This window comes from Siniperca chuatsi, linkage group LG8 (genome assembly GCF_020085105.1).
Source record: "Siniperca chuatsi isolate FFG_IHB_CAS linkage group LG8, ASM2008510v1, whole genome shotgun sequence".
In the NCBI taxonomy this organism is placed as follows: domain Eukaryota; kingdom Metazoa; phylum Chordata; class Actinopteri; order Centrarchiformes; family Sinipercidae; genus Siniperca; species Siniperca chuatsi.
In genome coordinates, this window is record NC_058049.1 from 19742618 (window position 1) to 19767485 (window position 24868).

The 24868-nt window shown below is 42.1% G+C and overlaps 1 protein-coding gene across 4 annotated transcripts in view; it reads left to right on the forward strand.

Annotated features, from left to right (window-relative positions):
• Positions 1 to 24868, forward strand: part of unc5a (unc-5 netrin receptor A) — a 131173-nt gene that overhangs the window by 76668 nt on the left and 29637 nt on the right. For 2 of the 4 annotated variants that reach the window (XM_044206275.1, XM_044206276.1), the window contains exons 3-6: positions 12208 to 12351; positions 13915 to 14018; positions 15257 to 15437; positions 18700 to 18867. In XM_044206275.1, coding sequence (XP_044062210.1) covers positions 12208 to 12351; positions 13915 to 14018; positions 15257 to 15437; positions 18700 to 18867 — 597 coding nt within the window. The remainder of the gene's footprint in view (positions 1 to 12207; positions 12352 to 13914; positions 14019 to 15256; positions 15438 to 18699; positions 18868 to 24868) is intronic. The other 2 variants (XM_044206277.1, XM_044206279.1) reach the window with 1 other exon arrangement.

Below are 24868 nucleotides of genomic sequence, written 5' to 3' on the forward strand. Positions count from 1 at the left end.
TTGAGTCCTTCGCTCTGATCACTGGGGGCGGTGCAACTTCTGCCCCAAATTATGTGTCCAGATTGAAATAATCTGTTTTCTTGTGTTTGAATACAGGTCAGCAATTGTAGAAAATCACATAAAGAGAATCTGTCATCAGTTGTTTTGTTTTTTTCATTCATTTTATTTATTCATCTTTAAAAAATGCTTCATGGTTATGTATTATGTCAAATATTTTATTTTGCAGATTTTACACAGTGCTCTTGGCAATAAAGAGATTCTAAATAAAAACGCACGTACCTTCAGTGGTTATCTCTACCATTTGGTAGAGGCTCATAATTAAAAAAAATACTTTTTTTCTGGATGTGACCATTAATGGGGTAAAAAGACCTGCACTTCTAGTCACTTAGTAACAGAAGCAGAATTTCAAAACAGGCATGCTATTCCGTGACTTTCATTAGTGTTTCTTCTGTCCTGCACCATTTACTCTTCTCACTCCGTCGTCGAGGCTCCACCTGAGTCTCCTTGGAGTGGCATTGGACTGAACCTAGCCGGATTGATTGGAGCGCTACCTGCTCGCCTGTTTGTCAGCCATGAATAATCTGAAACGACATTCCGTGCATCAGCAGGGGCCTTGCAGCGTGCATTCATTGTGGAAAATGGACAGCTCAATCAAAAGAAGCTCTTGAAAATCTGGTCATAACCGGAGGCAGAGCCTTGACCCAGAACACTGTCCCACTGACTCAAGTTGCAACCTCACCAACATCCCTGAATGGGAGGCCTGACTACTGTATTCCCTATGAACTCAGGGCTTGTGTTTGCCTACCCCCTCCCTCCTGTTCCCATCTCTCTTGCTGTTTAATAGAGCCATGCTTCACTCAGAAGGCCACGTTATCCTTGTTAGGAGACAGACTCTTATGGTGCCACCTGCCATTCTCAGTTCTCCATGTCAGGTAGCATGGGCCACCCATCACTGCACTGCTTTACATGGTAATGAAAGTAAGTAAGTAAAGCTTTATTTGTATAGCACTTTTAAAAACACAGTTACAAAGTGCTTCAGACATACACACGGAAAATATAAATTAATAGATAAAGATATATTACAATTCAGAAGCACAGCAAAAGACAAAAGACGGGGATGGAGATCTATAAAAAGGCTTGCCTATAGAGGTGGGTTTTTAGAAGCCGCTTAAAGCAGTCCAAAGATTCAGCAAATCTGAGTTTATGGAAAATGATTCCAGAGGGTTGGGGCTAAAACAGCGAAGGCACAATCACCTTTCATTTTGAGGTTATAGCAGGGGATCGATAAAAGGCCAAGATTTGAGGATCTGAGTGGTCGTGAAGTGGAATGAGGAACAAGGAGATTAGAAATGTAACTGGGGGCAAGGTAATGCAGAGATTTACATGTAATCAACAAAATCTTGTAGTTTATTCTGAATTTTACAGGAAGCCAATGCAGGGATGTAAGAACAGGGTAATGTGGGACCGACAGCAACTGAACAAATAACCAAGAGGAAGCAGTGAGAAGAGTATTGGTCCAAGGACTGACCCCTGAGGGACTCCACACAGCAGGGGAGCTGAGGAGGACACATGATTATTGATCCAAACATTAAAATATCTATTAGTCAAATAAGAATTAAGCCATTTTAGAGCTGTACTGGAAATCCCAACACAGTGAGTCTAAAGACTGGATGATAAAGCAGTTATGCCCTTGGCTCTGTGACCTGGAGTTAACTTTGGATTATTTACACATGGAAATACTGTACAGGTTGTTATGTACCTGTGTTTTTAGACTGATTTCAACAGGTTGTTTAGCTCCAAAGTTGACAAAGTTTTGACAGCCTGGCTTGGTGTCAGGATTTCTTTCATGTAGAGAAGGTAAAGTAATTGGTCTGAGGAAGAGCGCATTGTTGGATCCTTGAAAAGAAGCTCTGGACACTTGTGGTGCTGGTGATGACACTGATGCCATCTGGTACAAAGAAGAACCGCAGGAGGAAATGAAACACTTAGAGCATGCTTTTGACTGGTTGCCAGGATGTGCAGACAGTTCATTCTTAAAAGCGTTCATCTGTGATGTCTCCCCTCAACTATTGTGAACTCTCTCCCTTGAAATGGTGTGTTCCCCTGATGTAGAGTCACCCAACCCTAATCCTCCTATATCCACTGATGAATCCCAGCCACACACACAGTAGGGATGCCGCCTAATTGAATTTCCCTGGTTTCAATGAACACACACTCAGGACCTGCAAGTTCCAGTCCTTGCCTTTGATAAGCAAATGACCCCTATGGAATTGAGGTCACAGCCTGCGAAAACAAGAGTGAGGGAGAGAAAAATAAAGTCCCGCACTCAGACAAGCCCAATATCGACTCACCCGGGATTGAGTCCAATGATGTTTACCCTGTGTGTGTAGATCCCCTGTTGGCTCAGGGGGGAATTCATCCTACCCAAACACACACACACAGATGTATGTGCTCTTCCCTTTTGTTAAGTGTTACTGTTCTTTTTTCACATCTGAATGGAGTGCATGTTTAAATAACCTTGTCTTTGCCGCAGATTACAATAAAGCACAATACAGTAAATGTTGGTGCGTCCTGTGTGTGTGTGCCAGTGGATCTAGTAATAGCTTGTATTGTACTTCATTGCCTGAAGGCTTTGCAACAAGCTCCATCATACAATAGTAAGGTCAGGTAATTCATGAACTCAGCCACTCTGCATCTCTTCCAGTCTTTTTTTTATTCCTTCTGTTTCATTTGTTAGTCTTGAGGCAGAACAGTGTGTTTGCTTGGGTGTCTTTAAGCCAGAGCCCAGAGTCCACAGCCTTGATGCTTTTACGGATGGTCCTTTTAGAGACAAGCTTTGCATGCTCTCTGTCTGCTTTACACACAGATTGTTGATTAACAGAACTGTGTGTTCAGGTAAACTGAATCACAGGAGTTCTAATGAATTATTTGTAGACTTACTTTTATTTTGTTGCCCTGGGTTTCGCCTCTCAGGCAACATAGCGATTACCCTATCTAATTGCTGGAGTTTCTTGGGGGTGTATGCAGCCTGTATGCAGGCACTACTGAAAAAGGCTGAAAAGATCACTGCCTCCTTCTATGCATGTTTTTCAGGTTAAAAACAAATTAAATCTGTTTTTATTTATGGTTAATATTCTCCAAAGAAGATGCCAGAATCGCCCATCAAGTCAAAGGACAGAGGACATGGCTTTTTGTACTTAAAGTGTAACTAAACCCCTAAATTCTGCTAGCTCCCTCCCTCCCAGCATATTTAAAAAATGCAGCAAAGTGGCTCTGCACAACCGCTGTAGGGGGCGTGGTCAGTGTGTGACGCGGGAGGTAATGAGACATCGACCAGAGTGACTGACCGCCACAGCAATATGAAGCTGGTAGTCAGCGCGCCAGTGCTAACCAGCCGTGAGCAGCTGCTGTCAGCCTCTCTGTGTCTGCGCTGGAAACACAGCTTTGGGAGCTTTGGAAGCACATTCATGGCCCTTTTGTAAAAGTTTCTGTGTGGTACCTGTGTTGTAGCTGAGCTAACATTAGCGGCTCAGAGAGGCTGAGAAGCTCTCAGTGAGTGTGTGTCTGTGGGGGAGTGTCAGTATGTAATTTAGTTGGTTGGTGACAGTTAGTCACGAAAGCTGCCTCCATATACGTCACCTCCCTCCAGATCAGCCAATGACGAAATTCAATTGCAATAGCTGGGTTTCAACCTCTAGAGGGTAATCATTATGCATATTTATAACATAATATGTAGAATTCAAATACTTTGCACTAAAATGTCAAGATTTGGACCTGAATCCATCAGCAACACTACTAAATACCCATATACATTGGTTTTCAGCTGAAAAAAGTGGTGTGGGGGTTTAGTTACACTTTAAGATGGAAATACTACATTATTTATCATAAAGTATCTGCTCTCTATCAAGGAAAATAAACATGATTTTAAGTAGGGTTAGTGCATTTGACCTTGTGCAGAACTGTGATGGACGAGCTGCCTGAGATTAACTTAAGTTGGGGGAGACTCAACCTGTTGCCAAGGATAGGGGACAATGCAGGGAGCTTTTTGTGACCTTGTTCCACAGGGGATGAAGAGGATTAAGTAAGTAATAGTAGTAGTAATAATGCAGCAGGTGACATAGCATAACTTTGTTTACATTGCATAAAAGTAGCAGTTTACTTTTCATAACTTTTTATTTCCGTGTCCTCCCCACGTCCAAACCTTCGCCCTTGCAGAATGTATCCCTCTTAGACTAATGTAGTAACACGGAAGAAATCTGTGTTTTCCATGAATCTGAACTGGTAGGTTTACTATATTGTCACTATAGAAACATTACAGGATTACTATAACCTTATAGCTGACGTTGGCACTGATACTAAACCATCAGTTCTGCTTATTTTAGTCTCATGACATGAACATGAAGGTAGAAATTTAGAAAGTATTTATTTTCTTTACTTACACTAAGTAACGAAATCCTGTAAAATCACAACGTTTTTGCTGAACTGTCTGTCTTGTTCAATATCTGCACAAACATTATAGTGTCCTCTTTAAATGGACTGAAAATCTGTACCTTTTTGTTTACTAAATATTTATAGGGACTGGTGTAATTCTCTGCTTTTGTACTGATGTGTCTGGAACTGCAGTTTCAAAGCCAAGTCTTAACCTGTAACTGCTGCCTGGTATCGATGTGTCAAAAAACATGTAATGCATATTTATTAGCCTTTGTGTTGGGATTTACAATGGATAAAGGGGCACTAAATTGTGCAGGTGCAATCAGTAAAATTTGGCTATCAAAATTATCAAAGATAATCATAAATAATAACTTTAATTAAAGCTGCAAGCAACAATGAACGGGCCCTCGCTCCTGACCCCTCATCGGGGTGTGCCGCAGTCGCAGCACCGTTGCAGTATAAGTTCTAGTATATGAAGTGTGGACTACACCCTGAAAATGTCATGTATATCAAATGATGATTGTCATGCAAGGCTTTCTTACTTGGGTGGCGCAATGACTACAACACCTAATTGGCATGTAGATGTCGTCAGGCTGGGACTGTTATCAAACATGTGAAATTTGGGGCAGATTGGACACTCAAGTTACAACAACTTCCTGTTGTCAATAGGTGGCGCTATGACTCCAAGAGTCTTTTTGTAAGTCTTGGGATGATACATCTGCCTCCCAAATTTGGTACATCTAGGTGAAACATACTGTGGGGGCTACTTCTTTGAAGGCTAATTTCCTGTTGCCAGTGGATGTCACTATTACTAATATTCAATATTGGCCTGTAGATTTCAACAAGCCGGGACTGTTATCAAACATGTGAAGTTCGGGTCAGATTCGACCATGTACACTCAAATTACAACTTCCTGTGTAATGGCGAAACATCGACATTTGACACCACGCCATGGACACGGCGTTCAACGAAAACTCACAAGGTTATAGTATCATCAAGGTCTTAAGGCTTTTTTGGCCACCACCATGTGAGGTGGATCTGGTCAACCTGCAAGGAGGAGGACATCAAAGTATAAAACATGTAATTTCCTGTTGCCAGTATGTGGAGCTATGGCTATGAGTGAATTTTGGCATGTAGATGTCTTCAGGGTGGGACTCTTATCAAACTGTGAAGTTTGGGGCAGACATGACCATGTACACTCAAATTACAGCAACTTACTTTTTCATGGTGAAACATCAAAATTCGACGCCACGCCACGGAAGATGATCCGATGAATTCTCTAGGAGGAGTTCATTAAAGTATGGAGCCTGTAAATGGCAAAAAATGGCAGAAAAGTGAACGTTCAATTCAAAATGGCTGACTTCCTGTTGTTTTTAGGGTATGGCTCCAAGGGGTTTTATTTGTATGTTTTGGGGTGATACATATACCTCCCAAATTTTGTACACGTAGGTAAAACGTAGGCCGGGAGCTGCTTTTTAAAACTGTTGGGGACGCTATGGAGACATTTTGCCACGCCCATGTGCAAGACCCACAAAATACATACATTTTCGCCACTTCTGACAAGTGTGAAAAGTTTCATGAGTTTTCAAACACCTTTTAGCCCCTTAAAAATGCAATTCATTGGGGGGAGGAAATAATAATCCTAGCAACTCCAGTAGGGTCCTCGCACCATTCGGTGCTCGGTACCCAATTGATAAAGAAACCAGCATAATTATACACAAACATTTATTCAAAGATAATAAAAGCAAAAACACACAATATGAAGTCTACTCTACTACTCTACTAGTGCAACTCTAAATGCACTAAACTACAGAACAAAGGGTGTGTGTGTGTGTGTGTGTGTGTGTGTGTGTGTCCAAATGGCTGCTTGGGTCCAAGATGGCATCAAACAAAAGAAATCTAACTCAAAATGGCAGCTGGGCTGAGCATGTTAAAAAGTGTGGCTCTGTTGGCCCTTTTAACAGTGAAAATACATTACAACAATAAAATGCAATGAACCAAATCGATACATATACATTAACAAAAGTAACAGTTCTGTGCATAGCCACATACAGCTATGTAATGCCCAGTTATAAGGTTGCTTTGAACGTGCTGCTGTTATCATCTGGCGGTTCCGTTGGAATGAGGCAGGCAGATAAGAATGTTGGTTCCGATTGAAGAAATGTCCTTGCTGTACAGTCCATTTGTGCAGATGGAGGAACCAGTCGCTCTGTCTGTTGTTCTCCTTTCTGTTAGCTCGGCGCTAACTTCCTTAGCTCCTTCTTAAAGTTAGCTGGCAGACTTTGTGTAATAGCCGCTGGCGCTAAACTTTGTTGCAGAAATCTTACGCTGCTGTAAGAGAGAGTTCAGTTCTGCTGTGTGTCTGCTCCAGGCAGGCTACACAGAGAAGGAGACAGCAGCAGCCGTCTCCTGCGTGTGAAGAGTTCTTGGAGAAGAGAGAGAACAATGACTGCTGACCCCCTTTATTGACCTGGTGACGTCCCGGGTCACAGGTCAGACCAATGGTAGCTGAAAGCTGGGCCCATGGGGGGAGTTCACACCTCCGGGGATTCTGGGAACACACTCTTTTACAGAACAAAGAGCATGTGGTCTCCTAATAGAGTTAAGTTAAAGTCCCACAAATGAATTCATTTAAATGGTAAAGTGCCAGTGGTCCCAACAGTTTGGTGGTATTTACTACCAAAAGACAGGAGCTGACTTTATTGGTATTGGCACTGGTATGACTGTATGTGAATGACACGTTCTGTGTGGGTCTGTGTGCAAGCATGCACACTTTTGTCTGTTTGTCAGTCCCACTTCATTACAGTGCAATGTTGCAAAGCTTGGAGATGTGTATGTTCCAAATATTATGGGTAATTACAACCGAGTAAGTTGCCCTATTGCACTCCAATAAAAAATAAATTCACCGGGGTTCCAGCTGTAAGCCCAGCATTCATACAGTATCAGTCACATAATCATTCTTTAAAATTTTAAAGTGAGTAATTTCACTGAGGTTTGGGATATAAGCTCATTTATAAATGGGCTGCAGATCAAACCGAAGTCTGGGGGAATTGTGTCATGTTTTAATTATCATTTAACAGGAATGTTAAGTGCATGCTCAGTATCTTGCAGGAAAGGAAGTGTAAATTTCCTCTTACTCTTTTTAGTTCTTAACACCTTGGAGGCAACTGAGCATACTATTATAAATCGATATTGATATAATTGAGTCATAAGTGTGTCAGTTTCCACAAAGACACAGCTTTCTATGAATCGATAGTGTAGTTGCTGTATCAGCTTTGAGTGATGTTCATAAAGTTTTGTTTTACTTCCAGCCGTCCCAGTGGACTAGACTTTGGAAAACAACAGTAAATAGCAACCTGTCCAATTATTATTAACTGCTATAAAATTACAGTCCTATTTTGTTCAGAAAGTGATGAGATTATTTTGTCCTACTTATTAATTGGAGTGAAATTGGACAGAGTGACTCACAGCAGTGTTACTAGAAGGTGTCAGACACAGAAAGCAGGTAATTATGGAGACAGGAAGAGATAAGGAAACAGAATGCAATTACCCTGGCAAGCAGAGCTTCAAATTGCTCCTCTTAGGATTTCTCACCTCAGGTTGCTATTGTTCATGCTTTGCATCTCTATACTGATCTTTATTCCTTTCACCCTCTAGCTCAAAGAAGGAAGGTTTGCATTAATCAAGTGAATTTCTACCGTAAGTAGAGCCATACATAGCACTGAACATGGCTTATTGCCAAATTTCAAATGAATGTTTTCAAATATATTTTTTCAAATAATTTTATGCACGTAAACTACTGTGAGCTCAGTCTAAATCAGGGCCATCCAATGTTTCCAAGGCTGTAACAGTCTTCAGAATTTTGTTTGCATTTAACTTTCAGGTTTGAGGGCTCTCTTCAGATAAATTTTCCCATCCTCCCTCCCATCCTCGATACTGCACTATTGTTGCAGTCAGGTGTCCATATAACAAGTCAAGTCAAGTTTATTTCTAGAGCACATTTAAACACAGCTTAAGCTGATCAAAGTGCTGTACAAAAGAACATTAAAATAAAAAGCTAAAAAAATAAGAAACACAAAAATAAACATACCAATGACAACAATAAACAACAAAGGACAAGATATAGACATGACAACTGATTAAAAGATTAGTGGGCCAAAAAGGCCAATGGATAAAAGTGTCTTCAGCCTAGATTCAAGCAGATATAGAGGGGGCACATCTAATATCTAATGGCAGCTGGTTCCACAATTGTGGAGCAGCAAATGCAAAGGCTCTGTCACCTTTTAGTTTTAGACCGTGGGACCGTGGGACATACAAGAGAGATTTGTTGCCAGATCTAAGAGACCTAGGAGCTGCCAGTGAAGGTCTGTGATAAAAGATGGGCTCTGACCATTAAGAGCCTTGAAAGTAATCAAGGCCTTGAATTTAATTCTAAAACGAACAGGGAGCCAATGAAGAGGCTAAGAGGCTAGGACTGGGGTGATGTGCTCACGCTTTTTGGTACCAGTCAGCATCCTTGCAGCTACAATTTGGACCTACTGCAGGCGAGATAATGGAGACTGGGGAAGGCCTAAGTAAGGGGAATTACAATGATCCAGTTCTGATGTAATGAAGGTGTGGATTACTTTTTCCATATCATGGAAAGACAGAGGACAGAGCTCAGAATCAAAGATGACACCCAGGATTTTTCATGTGACTTCACATATGTGGTGAGGTGGCTTACCATACTGGCGAGGTGACTTCTGGACTTAGAGGGACCAGAGGTGTAATTACTGTTTAGCTAGCTGAAGGAAATTATTTGCCATCCAGCCTTTAATGTCCTTGAAACAGTCCAGGAGAGCTTGTAGAAAATGCATAGATTTTAGTGGGAGGTACAGCTGAGAATCATCAGCGAAGAAGTGACAGGAGATGTCATACTTCCTAATAATGTTTCCAATAGGCAAAATAGAACCGGCCCCAGGATGGATCCCTGAGGGACCCCGTGGGTGACCGGGGCAGAGTAAGGGGAAAACTGGCCTGTAGCCACTGAGAATGTCCTATGTTTAAGATTTAAGCCAGTTTAATGCTGTACCCTTAATACCAACCCACTGTTCAAGATGTGTCAAAAGGATGTCATGGTCCACAGCATCGAAGGTAGCATTCAGATCTAGTAAAACCAGGATGGCATTTTCCCAGGAGTCAACAGAGTAGCAGATCATTTGTCACCTTTTTTAACAGAGCTGTTTCAGCGCTGTGGAGGGCTTTGAACCCTGATTGAGATGGATCAAGGATTTTGTTGGTATTCAGGAATGGTTGCAGTTGTGACAGGACAATTTTCTCCATTATTTTAGAAACAAATGGCAATTTAGAGATGGGCAAATAGTTATTTAAACATTTAACATAAAGGTTATGATTTTTGAGCAGAGGCTGGACAACTGTGTGTTTGAAGCAGGAATGGTGTCTGATTTAGAATTAATAATAACTTGGATGCTAGGGCCAACCATATCAAAAGTATCCTTTATGATATGGGAGTGCACAACATCGTGGGGGGAGGTTGTAGGTATGACTATGCTCCTCAACCCGGATAAAGAAATCGGTTGAAATTGAATATAGATAGCCGGTGCCCCTAAGCAATGGGCCTGGGGGGCAGAGAAAGGGGGAGAGAACAATAATCTAATGTTTTCAATATATAGCATGCATTGCCTTTTTTAAGGATTTTATTAGTGACTAACACATAATAGCAAGCACATGTGTATATATAAAACAAAAAAATAATAAATATAACAATTCCCCCTCCCAAATCCCTCCCCAGTGTATTAGATATAAATTGTATTTTGCTGCATACTGTAAATAAAAGTATATGTAACCAAAAAAAAAAACAACCAGTTACTCTCCTGCTGCATTAGACTTAATTTCATTATTTTCCATTGATGCTGTGGCTGACTTTTTGTTTAGAATATGCAAAATGTAACTGCAAGAATAACCATTGGATTGCATATGTAGAGAATTCGAATGTTGTTCCTGTTGTATAAGGTACATGTACGTGTTTTTATTTATTTAAGGAGAAGGCCAAATACTGCCATGCTGCTGATTTGAAGGAAGAAGAAGGTTTTTTTTTTCTGCTCCATTTGTTCATTCTCTGTAGTGCCCATTTTGTTCCTTTAGCTATTTGTTTTAGCATTTAGGTGCTCTCTCAGCCTGTGCCACACACTCTCACTGCAGACACACACACAGACACACACACACATATCCGACAGAATATCTGGAATTGAGAGTGAATTCCTCAATCTAGCGTTTTATTTCAAAATGAGTCCAACTTTTTTGACAGTTTTTTGCCTGAAATATTAAAGCCAGTATGAACATAAAATCACCTTTTCTCCTTTTTGAATTAGCTGGGAGTGAAGCATGTACATGAGCATATTGGTGAAATCTTGCATACAGCACGGGCTGTTGTTGACGCTCAGTGGCGCTTCAGGGCTGGATTCACTGCACATGTACTCCCATTTACTGTGACTGCATATAGCGAAATCTACTGCATTTAGCCCCTAATACATGGGGGGTCTGACAGTGACCCTCATAGCAACTTATCACCATGTGGCTGCCAGCAATGGAGCCAGTCACCTTTCCTCCCTGACAGCTCGTGTCACCACTGGGCCAGCCTGTGTTCACACAGGCCTCTACAGAGCCGTGTACAGTTTGCCTCAAATTGTTTACGAAAAATTCCCCATTTTTTGTTTGATGAATGCACTGATACAGCGTATTCATCAAAGTGCTTTATGTAATTTCTGTATAGGTTTGACGGCCTGATAGGTGCCACTTAGTCAAGCTTCAGTCTGGGACTGGAAATGATCACTGCAGACAGATCAAGTGTGTGAGGGGAGTGTAAGAGTGTCACAAAGTGCTTTTATGTAAATGAAAGTTGAAGACCAGCTCTCTGTTGAGACTTAAATATACAGCACTGTATATGCTACTCTGTCAGTCTTGGGGGTGTGTCCTCTGTGACTGTAAAATGTTGAGTGTTCGTATGAAAGGTTCAACACCTCTCTCTCCAAGACCCCAGAGCTGGAAGCTGAAGGAAAACATGGGAATCTCTTCATCAGAGTGAAGAGAAAGTAGGACACATGGTAGGAATCAAGGTCAAAGCTCAACATATAGAAAATACCTCTGAATTACAGGTCCCAAATAAAAGGTCAAAGGAAAATGAAATGAAAGATTGCTTCTGAAATATCAAAAAAGACAGGAGTCTGACAACACTATATTGTTTGGACAGTTTGGCAGAATGGATTTCGTCAGAGTTTAGCTTTGTTTAGAGAAGGGTTGTCTTTACTTTCTTCTTGAAAAGAATTAATGCTGTTTTTGCCCAGTATCACTTATATTAACATTGTTTGTTAGAATAGAGAAGCAGGTCGTACTGAGTATTTTTGTTTTACAGTGTTTGTTTAGTGCTTCCTTGTTCCTTCCCAACTGTTGCTGTTTTAACGCCCTCCAAATTACACCAAGGATAGCTGTGAGGCTCTCTTCTCATTTTCCTCAGTTAACAAGCACTCTGTTTATATATGATTATGGTTCTCTGCTTGTTTATTCTGTCTGGCTTTTTTAAATTACTTTGCTGGTTTAGTTCAAGGTACAAAATGCACTAAAGGATTCAGTTCGGCTCATTTGCTTTCTTTCTGTAGAGAAATATTTATGGTCATTTCATTCTTTGCTGCCGTCAAACGAGCTGATGGGGATAAACCTGCGCTCGTTCAGCTCCAGCCTTTCACCATTTTGACGGTTATTACTGTGTTTGCTTTGCAGCGCTGCCAGTCATGCAGGTGACAATTGACATTACCAGACAGCAGGTGGAGAAGATCTTTGGTCTCGATGAGTACTGGTGTCAGTGTGTCGCCTGGAGCACAACCGGAACCCAGAAGAGCCAAAAAGCATACATCCGGATTGCTTGTGAGTGCACTTTAAAACAATCACTGTCATTACAAATGCATTTTTTCACTTTGGGTGGTTGAGGAGGGACTAACTTTCATTTAACAATTAGCCCAGAGGCCATTATGATCTGATGCATCACAGTGTATTACTGTGATTACAGTTTAGTTAAATCATCTTCTACAAATCTGCTTATAAGAAGAAAATATCTGACCCTGGCAGGGAGAAACAGAGAGTAATGCATCTGCTTGAAGGCAGTTTTTAAAAATAGTGAACACTACATTTGAGTATTCATGAGCATATCTTTCATGGATACAGTACATCAGCAATGATCCCTATGAAAGTAACTGGAATAAAAACTGATTTGAAATTTATTGCTGTGCAGCAATCATAAATCTGTCTGGGGAACACAGACACATCCCTCGCTGCAGCCTCAAAAGTTTTATTAGAAGAAGCCATTTTACATTTGAGTATTTTAAAGCATTCTGCCTATTAATTCCCACATAAATATGCATTATTCCAGACAGAGCCGAACGCAGCACCATCTCCAAACCACTAGACGTTTTGAAAACACACATTCATTATCCAACCTTGTTTGAGAGCTCAACAAAGTCAATTAGATGTAAGATAAGGACACTCACACACGCTTCAGTAACAACGCGTGTGTGTGCACACACACCGGTTCATATTCACAATATTCACATGCAGAGACATACACACTTGCATACGTTTGAGCCTTCCAGGACTGTTATATCTTAAGTCTCCTCCAGTCCCATTGTATCGGCTTTAATTAAATTGAATGTCTTGAAAGTCTCTGCTTGTCTTAATGTTTCTCTCAGTATGATTGGACAGGACAGGCTCAACATCTGTTTAAAGGAATTCACCGGCGGCCAACAGCCGCACCCTCAGCCCCACGCAACACAATAACACATTGCTTCGCTTTGAGTCAAAACCCGGGGTGAACACATCGAATTTGCGGGCTGTCTTGCTCATCAGATACAAACAGCCCTGCATTTATTTCCTCTTGCAAGAAATGTGCATTGCCATTTTTACCTGTGTAATTGACAGCCTGGGCTTATGGACAAATATATAGCAGGACTTGGTGCAACAGTAAGAGTATTCAATGAGATGTAATGTGAAGCCCCATGCAGTCAGCCAGGCTTGCAGGAGCTCTTGTCCAGGCGCCTCAGGGCTTTGTTTTCGTGTGGCTGCTCCAAGCCCTCATACAGATGGAAGCTGGAGGCTGGCGGATGCTGGAGAGAGGAGAGTGGGTGGGAGGGGAGCAGCGAGGGGTAATGCAATTGCTTTTGCTTGATGCCGGGCCCCTCTGGCAGCAGACAAGCATCTCTGAACCAGCCAGGCAGCTTGTAATAAGCAACATGGTTGGTGCCACCGATCCCTGTGTGGCTTAGGGGCCAACTGGAGTGCGACAGGCTCAGCGAGGCCATGGGTGGACATTTCAAGAGTGGAACATTTTGAAACATCACCAGGACAGTTTTGTGGATAGAAGTATTTCATTCGAACCACACAAGCTCTTACAAATATCCTAATTGGCTGTGTTTCTCCCTGTCTTTTTTCCCTCAGACCTGAGAAAGAACTTTGAGGAGGAGCCGCAGGGTAAAGAAGTGGCATTGGACCAGGAGGTGTTACTGCGCTGCCATCCCCCCGAGGGAGTGCCACAAGCCGAGGTGAGACACGGATACAGAAGATATTTATAGGCCCACATCTAGCATCCATTTACCCTTTCCTCACCAGGAGGACAAAGAGCAAAAAGTGTCTCAGGATCAGTTCCCCGTCGTCTCTCCCTGCTCCACCAGGGAACAGACAACCCTGTACGGATAAATTACACCTCTAATTATTCCCCATTATTGATTTATTATCTCTCTTACATCTCAGAGAAGCCGTATATCACATCGTCTCGTCATATCACTCAGGATAGGCTTGGAGGCTTCACTCCCCCGTTTGGCATCTCTAAAGGCCTATCCATAATTAATGGGTCTATTTGCCTCACTCTCTCCCAATCTCATTCTCTATGTCTCTGCCATTTCTCCATGTACTGTATCTCTCATACACTCTTGTCCTGCTCAACTCTCTCTCTCCCTCTCTGTTCACGTCTCTCTGTGGTGTGTGTCCGTGTTTAGAGGACCAGACTGGGGCCAGCTGTTTCACCTCGTCTGCTGCACCCTCCCAGTCCCAGATAGGCACTAACTGCTTTAATAACAACACAAGAGGAGGTTAGGCCAGCCACTCAGACAGCCCAGAGACCAGGAGCAGCAGACTAGCCAATCACAGCTCGACAGTGTAGGGACAGTTTGCAGAGAAATAGGAAGGAAGGTGCCAACTGCAGTTCAACAGAAAAGAACATCAGAGCAGAAGTCACCACGGGAGAGAACAGGGATAGCGCACAAGAGGAAGAAAGCCCAATTATATGCGGCATCACAACTGGCAGTAATACCGACAACAATGCTGCCGTACCGTAGCTACTCTCGAGACGGCACGAGGTCAAGTGAGAGCAAGAAAACAAGCCAGCCAATCTGAGAGTACACCAAAAAAGGAATAACATCGGTTTTGGCTTCTGCAAGAGGGCACAGAAACTACACAAAGCATGATCCGTTTCGCTCACAGACCAGCTACTAAGGTCTCCAGCAGCTACAAAATTAAAGCTGCGCTTCCTACACAAAAAGAGAATAAATATTTAACTGTATAGATAAATTAATTCCTCTCATAATCTCAGTGTCAGTATCATACCAAGATACATTTGTTATTCTTTTTGTCTGTTTGATTGCATCAAAAACAAAAGTAACTCACTGCTTTTCCTGTCCATGTATCTCTAATCTACAGCACTGGTCACTGTAGAGCTGCATGGGAGGGGGAGACTGTTTCTATTCAGTTGCAGCGAATTTTAACAGCTGAAACATATTTTCAGGTGGAGTGGCAGAGAAACGAGGATGTTGTCAACCCAGCAAGCGACCCCAATTTTTTCATCACGGCTGACCATAATCTCGTCATCAAAAAAGCCCGGCTGGCGGACACGGGCAACTACACTTGTGTGGCCAAAAACATCGTCGCTCGCCGCAAAAGCACCTCTGCCACGGTCCTAGTCTATGGTAGGTGATAACTTCTTTCAACGGGTGTCAAAGCTGTGTACACGCCTGCAATGAGAGGTCTGGGCTCGAATGATCCCCAGCTTCAAAATATACAAACATAAAAACAGCTCAAATGAATCATATTTTGAATCATGCTTGCAAGTTGCTTCCGTTATTCCACATTTCCACATTAACCTCTGCATGTCCTCGTGCATGGACGATACCTGTGTGCACTTTTTCAGGTGGTTGTAATATTAGATTCAGATTCTACAGTGTAGTTTTAATAATAACATTATGCAGTGCATGTGACATATGGTGACAACTTGCATAGGTCAGCTCTATTTTTCAGCAAGCAATAAATTACATAAATAACTACATAAAGAGATAGTAGTGTATCTGCATGTTAATTAGCACAACTTTAAATGTTACTGGCAGCCATTCTGCCAAAGCTGGCAGTCTCCGATCTTGGGGCTGCCATCTTCCTCCTCCTCTGTAGTGGATCCAAAATGAGAAGAGAAATTGAATTAAGAGCAAACTGTAAATAATGACTTGGCTTGATAAGCAGACTGATCTTTATTTAAATGCAGAGAAACAGCATATTTTCTATCACAGAGGGTTCCTTGGGTGCTGGCACACCTAAAGTTTTACATACGTTACAGCCTGACTTAAATCTCAGCTATATGCAAACAGGAGATGGAAATCACGTGGGAATACATCATGAAAGCAACTTTATGCATATAAGAAATGTATAATCTGGCACAATGTCTGACACAGGTTCTGTTTTTGTTGAGGCTGCCAGAAAAAGACGATACAATGATGTGCTGTAAAGTCAGAACAAGAGTTCTTGTGTATTATCTGACGTGTCTGTAGAGAAAACACACCATATTCCACAGCACTATGTAGTGTATGTAGAAGTATGCACACCTCTTCAGTTTTTGCATCAAATGATAATATAAATATAATAAAATTATTTTAATGTTTTTGTGGGATATATACATTATTTTCATTATACTATATTTATAAGAAATTTCATTTTTTATGAAGTTGATAAATCAGAAATACTAATAAAAACAAGGAATATACTGTAAGTATGCACATCCCTTGGGAATTATTTGATCAAAATTTAATATTAAGGTTGGAGCTACTTGAATATTAATTTCCACTTAAGATTGCAGTTACTCTGCCTTTTCAGCTAACAAAAGTGCTCAATAAAATCTGAATGGCTTTTAGGGTGTAGGATGAATTCAAATTCAGAAAACATGAACATGAAAAATCCAAATCCAAAAATATACATTTCACATTAGACAGATGAACTAGAGTGAGAAAACACTTCCATGTATTACTTTTGATTTGACTTATCAGATACAGTCTTATTATTTTATTTAGTTTATAAATGTAATTATCAAATCGATAATTAACAATGAATATGAAATAGACAGTAACAGAGATCATTGTATTTTAGATCTTTGACCAAATACCTTATTTCCTTTTTAGGCTTATTTTATCATTCAACAAGCTATGCAGACCCTGAAGAAGGTTCAAACCTTTAAATGGCGCTGTATGACTGTAAATGTAGTTGAAAATTGAGGCATGTGTTTCATGGTGAACAGTTTCAAATGAAACATGTAAACTTGAAGCATGCAGTCACACATTATCATACACTCCAAGCCTCCAGCATAAACATAAAAAAGTGCAATTATTGTTACTGTTGATTATAATTGATTAGCTTGTTGTTAAAAGACTTGCTCTGCAGATGGAGAAATGTAGAGTTGAAATGACTGTGGAGGCAAGAGCATTCACACTCTTATTGTTTGCCTTTCTTGTATTGTCAAACAATAGTTCTCACTCTTAGACCCGACAAATTGTGAAAAAATTGCTGGGGTGCTTGCATGTGCAATTTTATTTCTTCCCATCACTCTATGTGCTTGACAAGATGACAAATGTTATCACCATTGTAATATTAATTGAGGTTAAATCACAATAGAAGCAGCCTTGTTCAAAAAAAGACCTCTTCCTGCTGTTCACTTACGTTGCTCTACAACAGAAAAGAAAAATTCAGTTACCTGAGAGGATCACAGTTCACCATGCTAGCTGATCTAGCTAGCTGTAGCAAGTCATAATAACCGCTACTTTTCAAAGGGGGTTCAACAGGGGGCCAGAGATACATTTTAACAAGGCCTAGCTGGTGTGACTGCACTCTGTGCTAAGAGGTAATCAGGGGCCGAGTTGCCTGGCAATTTACCTCACCGCGGCGGGCAATCAATCGCATAGAGAGGGCAAGGAAATGATTCAGCCACGACAAGCACAGGAGAGAGTTAGGGGGAAATTAGAAAGGGAGTATGTACAGAGAAGGAACGACAGTGCTGTTCAAGTCAATAAATCAGGAGTCTCAGTATCTTGTAAGCTGAGGCAAACACAGCAGATACAGGAAGGAGCTGATTAGAATTAAACCAGCATGATTTGATATAATCACCTGCCATGATCGAGCGATATAGCAACAATTATGTGCCAATAGATGGTTAAGGTTCAGAACATGGGCACTGGTTCAGCAAGTGGCTGCAATAATAGGAATTCAATGTGCCGAGTTTTTGAACTGCCTGAACTTTCAGTTTCAAACATAAAAGAGGAATATATATACAGTGTTGTTCTCTACAATTCAAAGAGTACTAGAGTTTGAAGAATGACACGTAATGGTGTGAAATCAGTGGTGGATGTGTGAAGGACACAATCTGAATTACTGGAACAGCCATGATATTTATTTTTCAGTAGTGTGTTGGCATTTTCAAGAGTAGGCGGGGTTTTTTATGCATTTGTGACCATGGGCATTTTGCTTTAAATGGCATTTCTTTACAGTGATTATATTCTATGTAGTAAATTATGAGTATTTTGTATAATGACTTGCATTACCTTGGTGAAATTTGGAGGGATGTTTAAGATGTCCACTAGTTACTTTGCACCAACTGTGTCTTCCTCAGAGATAAGGTCAAAGATGGCAAGCTGTCGTGTTATTTTCTGTTCCCTGTTGAAGCCATTTTGTTTTCACTGCAGTTGGCTGTATTTCGAACTTGGACACAGGAAGCAGCGCCCTTTGCTCTTGCTCTTCCATTAGTTCACCTTGCAGTGCTGAACCAAATAGTGTAACAGCAGTCTCGATTATTCTAGCGCAGCATACCTCTTTTCCTTGGTGCATGTCGGGTAATCCTGGCTGCTCTGTCCCTTCATCCATCCCTCCCCCCTCCAACCTTCCCCCTCCCTCACCCTCAACCCGGCGCTGGTCTGACAGTCAACGGCGGCTGGTCCACGTGGACCACCTGGTCGTCCTGCAGTGCTGTGTGTGGGCGTGGCTGGCAGAAGAGGAGTCGGAGCTGCACCAACCCCACGCCACTGAATGGAGGCACATCCTGTGAGGGGCAGAACGTCCAGAAAAGTGCCTGCGTGGCCACCTGTCCAGGTAACTCCCAGGCAACCCTGTTTGTCCTGTGGTGCTTGGCTTCCTGTGGCTTCCTTTTTGCATTTTTTTGCATCTAGAAGTCATCAATTCATCTTTATTTTGGCTGCCTTTTGTACCAGCACCCAGGTCTTTTCTTAGATGTCAGTGCTTCTGTTGTTTCCTGCAATTAGACCGCTTACACAGCAATGTCAGAGCCTATTAGTCTTCACAGTAAGGCCTCATTCTGAAAGTAATTTATTATCAGTCTTTGTTCACATATCTCTTTATCTTCTGCGCTGTACGCAGACCCTGCTTTTATTTCAGAGACCTGTCTGCTTTAAGAGACATGGTCCCAGCCATGGCATTGTGTCAGACCAGCTAGTACATTTGTTATTGTTTTCTGCTCAAGCTACGTAGTAAATATGGGCAATGAAAAGCTGAATTATGGCAGCCTGTGTACCATGTTTACGTGTGAGGAGCTGAGGCCGTTTCATTTGCCTGCCCGTCCTCCCTTGTGAGAGCGTCGGATAGGCAGAGAGTGTCCTGCCTGATATTGAGCAACACATATTGATCTCTGGTAGCCTGAGATGGAAGTCAAGCTGCTTCATTTGCAGTCCCACATTAGCCCCCTGACAGAGGGAGAGAGAGCGCAGGAGAGAGAGCAAGATAGGAAAAAGGAGGTGTAAGGTGAAAGCAGGGATAGAGACAGATGGAATTAGATACAGTGTAATGAAGGCAGGAACAAAGCCTAGAGTGAGAGAGAGAAGAGGAAAAGTGAGAAAGAAGTAGAGAAAGCCTGAGTGTGTACGAGAGCTGGCTGTTTGGCTGCCAGCAGATCAGTTTGTGGACATATAACTGGGGCTGTGCAGCCATGCTGACCGCAGGAGAAATCTCCCACGCTCAGTAAACAGCAAAGAGGGAAATCCAACACTTCTCCCTGCCTAAAACAGAGGTTATCTTCCTCAGTGAATCAAGGCGTTGGGTTACACATCTCCCATGTAAAGACATCACTAGATGTCAAGCGTGAGTGTAAGTAACATGGCCCGCTGGAATACAGCAGGAGGAAGAAGACAAAGGAAACACGGAAATGCATGCCGCTCCATCAGGATGCTATCTGGATGGATTTGGAATTATTAGCACTGGAGCAACGAGTAATGGAATTAGAGGGGTGTCCAGGGATGCTTGACATTCCCCCATAGCAAAGCAGGATACTGACCTCCATGAGCTTAAAGAGATTAATGTCAGTCCAAGCTGCTATTGTTAGACCAAACCCCGCCCTCCTCTACCTTTCTCTTGCCCCACAAGGAGAAAGTGTGTAATTTCAACCCTTAGGGTGCTGTGACAGAAATTGCATTGTGCTCTGTGAACAGTTTGCAGAGACTTTGGGAGAGAAAGAACTCCTGTTTTTTTCCTCTTGAGAGACGCTACAGCTATGTGACCCCACTCACACCTCGATCAGTCCTGTTGTTTGGCAACAGAGGGTAGTCTCTGCCTCCTTTTCGCACTCATTACCTGTCTCAGACAGAACATCAGTGGCACAGACAGCCCCAGCTGTCGGACTCCAGAGAGGGTTCCCCCTCAAGGCCGTAGTTCACCACACCAGAGCCTGGGGGATGATGGGCTGTTGTTTCCGATCACAAGTGGCACCACGGCTCTGTTGTGTACTCACAGATATGCCTCTGAAGTCCCCCGAGATGAACTGACTGCTCCCATCATTTGTCACCCAGCACACAAACAGCCCAGCAAAGACAACCCCCAAAATACATCTGAATCATCACTTTGATTAATCAAATACACGATTAACACATGTATGAATCATCAGCCTGAATAAATGAATAGACGCTCTCATATAAGAGTCACGTTCAGTGAGGGGGAACCGATGAGACCAGCCTAGCAGAGAGCATCCTTACATACTGGATAACAACTTTAATTATCACTGTGCTTAATAGCCTTCGTAGGTCTAATCCACTAGATGCACAGTTGATGGTGATTTCAGCCCATTTCAGAAGAAAGAGACTTGAGAAGAATGAATTATATGGGGAGCTGTGTAATGCTGCAGATAGACATCATGTTATTTATTTAGTCACGGCTGACATTTGGATTCAGAAGTAGTGTTCCTTACTTTTTTAAGTCAGAAAGCATTTTTCCTCTACAGTGCCTTTTGGTTTTGAGCTACATTTTAAAAATTGCATGATTTAATGCTGGTCTTGTTTCAAGAGTTCATTAATTATCTAGACTAAGATTCTTTGTTGATTATTAGCTCTCTAGTGCATTTAACTTACAGCATTAGATCTTTGAAATGGGTTACAGAAAAATATGTTGTTTTTTATCTGCTTATTCTTTGTAATTTGCAATTTCTGTTTTGTCTAAAACACATCGATGGCCTGGCCTCACAGATTTGCTGTACTGCCCCTTTGGGTTTAAAGAGATGCTGTCAAGTGAATGAATGCTCACTGGAAACAAATCAATTTAAATTTGGAGCCAACAACATGCAAAGGCTATAATTTGTCTCTGCATTGCCCGGCTAAGTCTATATATATTTCTTGTTAAAATGCCGATGGCTATGTGTTGTTCCACATTTAAAAAGTAGCATGATTCCTTCAGAGCAGTGCTTAGCTACAACCACAGAGGCGTATTTTCATACACATACTTCATATGGGCTTCCACAGACTGACACCATGGACAACGGCCTGTTCAGTAACAGAACTCTCCACATGTCTATTCACAATGACTCTTGTATATAAATGTGAGCTCCCACCTCTCATCTGGAAGCTGGAGAGGCTCATCTGTATTTTTGTCTAAGTCTCTAAAGTGTTTAATGAGAGTTGGCGGAGGCCTGTGTGGCAGATCAGATGGGCTCCATGCTGGGAGAGACACAGGGAGCTGTGGAGGAGGAGGAGGCTGAGGCTAAAGCCTGAGGCTCAGAGCAGAGCAGATCAACACTTGAGACAGCCAGTAGCCAAACTTTGCAAGAGCTTATCTCCACTTCTCTTTCCTCTCTCTGCCTTCTCCTTTTCCCTTTGTCTCCATCTCATCATATCCCGCTGAAGTATCCCACATAAATCTGCAGTCCATCCCTCACCCTTTCATCGACTCTGCCCCTGCTCTGACTTTTGGTCAGAGCCAACAGCTATAGCAAAATGTCAGATCACGCCAACATTTCTAACAAAGACACACTACCCGAGCCAACAGCAAATAGTTAGTCCCCAGTTTTGGAAGTGACACAAGACACCTGCCCCGCACAAATTAATGGAGCTGTTGCTTATGCATTAGAGAACAGCAAACAACCTGAAGAGATTTCTAACTCGCGTGAATTATTTAAATATTGTACTGATCCCCCAGGCTTGCCAAAGGAGTCATGAGAATTCTACTAGATGGAAAGTAAACAGACTCGGGGCTGGTGTATTTGTGCATGCGTACTTGTGAGCTTGTGTTTGTGCATGTACGTGTTGTACATATGCAAGTTAGCACCCATATGTCTACTGTCTGCACTGCAGGCGAATGTCTAATTGTACTTTGGAAGTAAGCATTCACGCGTCTCTGGATATTATCAGAGATTGTTCTGGAGACTCCATATTTTATCCAAGGAATAAATAAAGGCTACAGCTAATAAATGTGACAGAAAAACACATTAGTTCACTGCGAAAAGACGGTGGCCATCTGGTGACAGCCTTGCATCAGCGCTGTTTTTAATCAGTCTGTGCCATTTGTTTTGGCTCACCCTCTTCATATCTTATTCTGTCTCATTTTGGTTTGTTCTAGCAGTTTAGTTAACATAAGGGAGTAGACTCGGCTTTTATTCAGTTATTGATTACATACTATATCACAACCACTAACAAAAATCTGATTTTTAAATATATAAAATGTGTCATAAATACAGAATAAGGTTTTGTTATTAATCTCTGTTGCATCACCCACTGCTGTGGGTAAGCTATCAACCCCTTTTTTTTTGGCTATTTTTCATCAGCCTTTGAACACTGGGATTAGGGGTGGTTACTGTGCACACATGTGTGTTGACAGGACAGTGGGAGCAGAGGGCTGGCCTGCTGGTCTCAGTGGTACTTGTCTACTTCCTCGTGTTCCCCTCAAGGACACAGGAACCATAGGTGTCCGATAATCTCGGACTGTGTCTGTCAGCAGCCATTGTCATTTTGAACAGCCTCAAACAGGCCCTCCTACCGACCTGTAAAGAATGGCCGGGTTCCTTTTGCTTCTCCCCTTGACAACATGTCCAAATGGGGGCTTGCCACTGGGCTCTTGTATTACTGTCCCTTCTCAGAGACCTGCCTGACCTAAAACCTGTGGTGCTGCATGATTGAAAATCAGCTGTGGTGCCTTTTGCAGTAGCGCTAACAATCTCTTTCTGGGGATTTGATAAAGAAAACTGTGGCTGTGGATAGCAATTTTCTTATATGGATTCTGAAAAAGTAAAAGGATGAGGTTTGGATCTGATTTCAGCCTTGAGTCTGAAATAAGAAAATCAAGGAAAGTGTCAATTTTCTTGCTTCACTGCATTTATTGTAACCACTTATTATCTTTCCTCTTCCTCTAACGCTGTCCAAAAATGTCTTTGGTCTGCTCATGTGGAAAGCCTCTTCTGAAATATTTGCAACATGTGTTCAGAGTCAGACAGGCCATCAAGAACTGTTTATGCATCTTCATCTTTCTTTGATTTTCCTCAGCCTCGGGTCGCAGTGCTTGTGTCTCATCCACATTCTCATGAGCAGCACCCTGGTTCCACTCCAATCCCCATGTTTGAAAATGTTATTTGCATGGTCATTAGTCTTGCTTTGTGGTGGAAAAGAGAAGTAGAATTTCATCACCTCATCAGGGCAGATGTTGATCTCATCTCTTTATTTCACAGTGGTGTGGATAAACTGAGGGGCGACATAATATATTCATTAGGATGTAATTCGCTATTCAATCATTCTCATTCCCAGCCTGGATAATCAGCCCACTGGCCCACGGATGGGTCCACTCAATGCCAAACAAGGACAATTATCTGATTGGTTCTGCTCTCTCTGCCAAATGGATCTGAATGCAAAGAGGCCCGAGCTGTGTCAGCATCCCACGACACACACATACACACAAACACTCTCACATTCTCTAGCAATCATTTGAGGACACACACGGACAAACATGCAGACTTGTGTGGGAGCAGGGTCTAATTCACACACCTGTGCCTCTGGCCTAATATGCTCACAGCACCTTTTAGCTCGTTTTGCAATTGGGGACTCATTCTAAAACCAAATAACATCATTACTTGGTACAGTTATGCAATAATAGGTATCCCATCCTGAGTAACATCTCACTTATGTTTTATTAACCAAAGCCTCTGACCTGCTATCTTGGGGTCACTCTTTATTGCCAGGATTAATGAGCACTAAGGTTTCCTTGCCCTTAGGTCAGTCAGGAGGAGGGTTACTACTGTCATAGAGGTGAGCTTGTACCCTGTGTGTGTGTGTGTGTGTGTGTGTGTGTGTGTGTATCTCTGGTGATTCTTGTCTGGTCCCTTTCACCCTTGCATTAGGGGGAGAGAGAGAGTGAGACAGTGGCATTTTTTCCCCATGAGAGCTCATTATTGCTCTTTTTCCCATTAGCCCTATGGTAACCTTCCCCAGACCTGGAGGGAGTCAAACATCCCCACCCCCACCCCCAGCCACTACCCCGCCTTTGCAAAATGGCCCCCCATCTGCGTGTAGTAATGCTGCTGAAATTTCTCAGAAGTATTACAAGTCCATTTCCATTTGTTTCATTTTGCTGGTGCTGATGGTGGTGTGTTTGAAGTTATGGTAGACAGAAATAGGCTGCAGGTGTAATGTACTGTATATCCGTCTCTGTTCAGAGTAATACTACCTGTATTGTGTCCTGCATTCAAATATACTGCAGGTAATGCTCATGTTGCTATAGTAACGGCTTGTTAGACAAAGAAATCAAACCATGGATTTGTTTCCTCACAAATATAATTTTTTTAGGGGAATTTTTAAATAGAGTTTGACAGTAGACTCGAGGGTCAAATTCT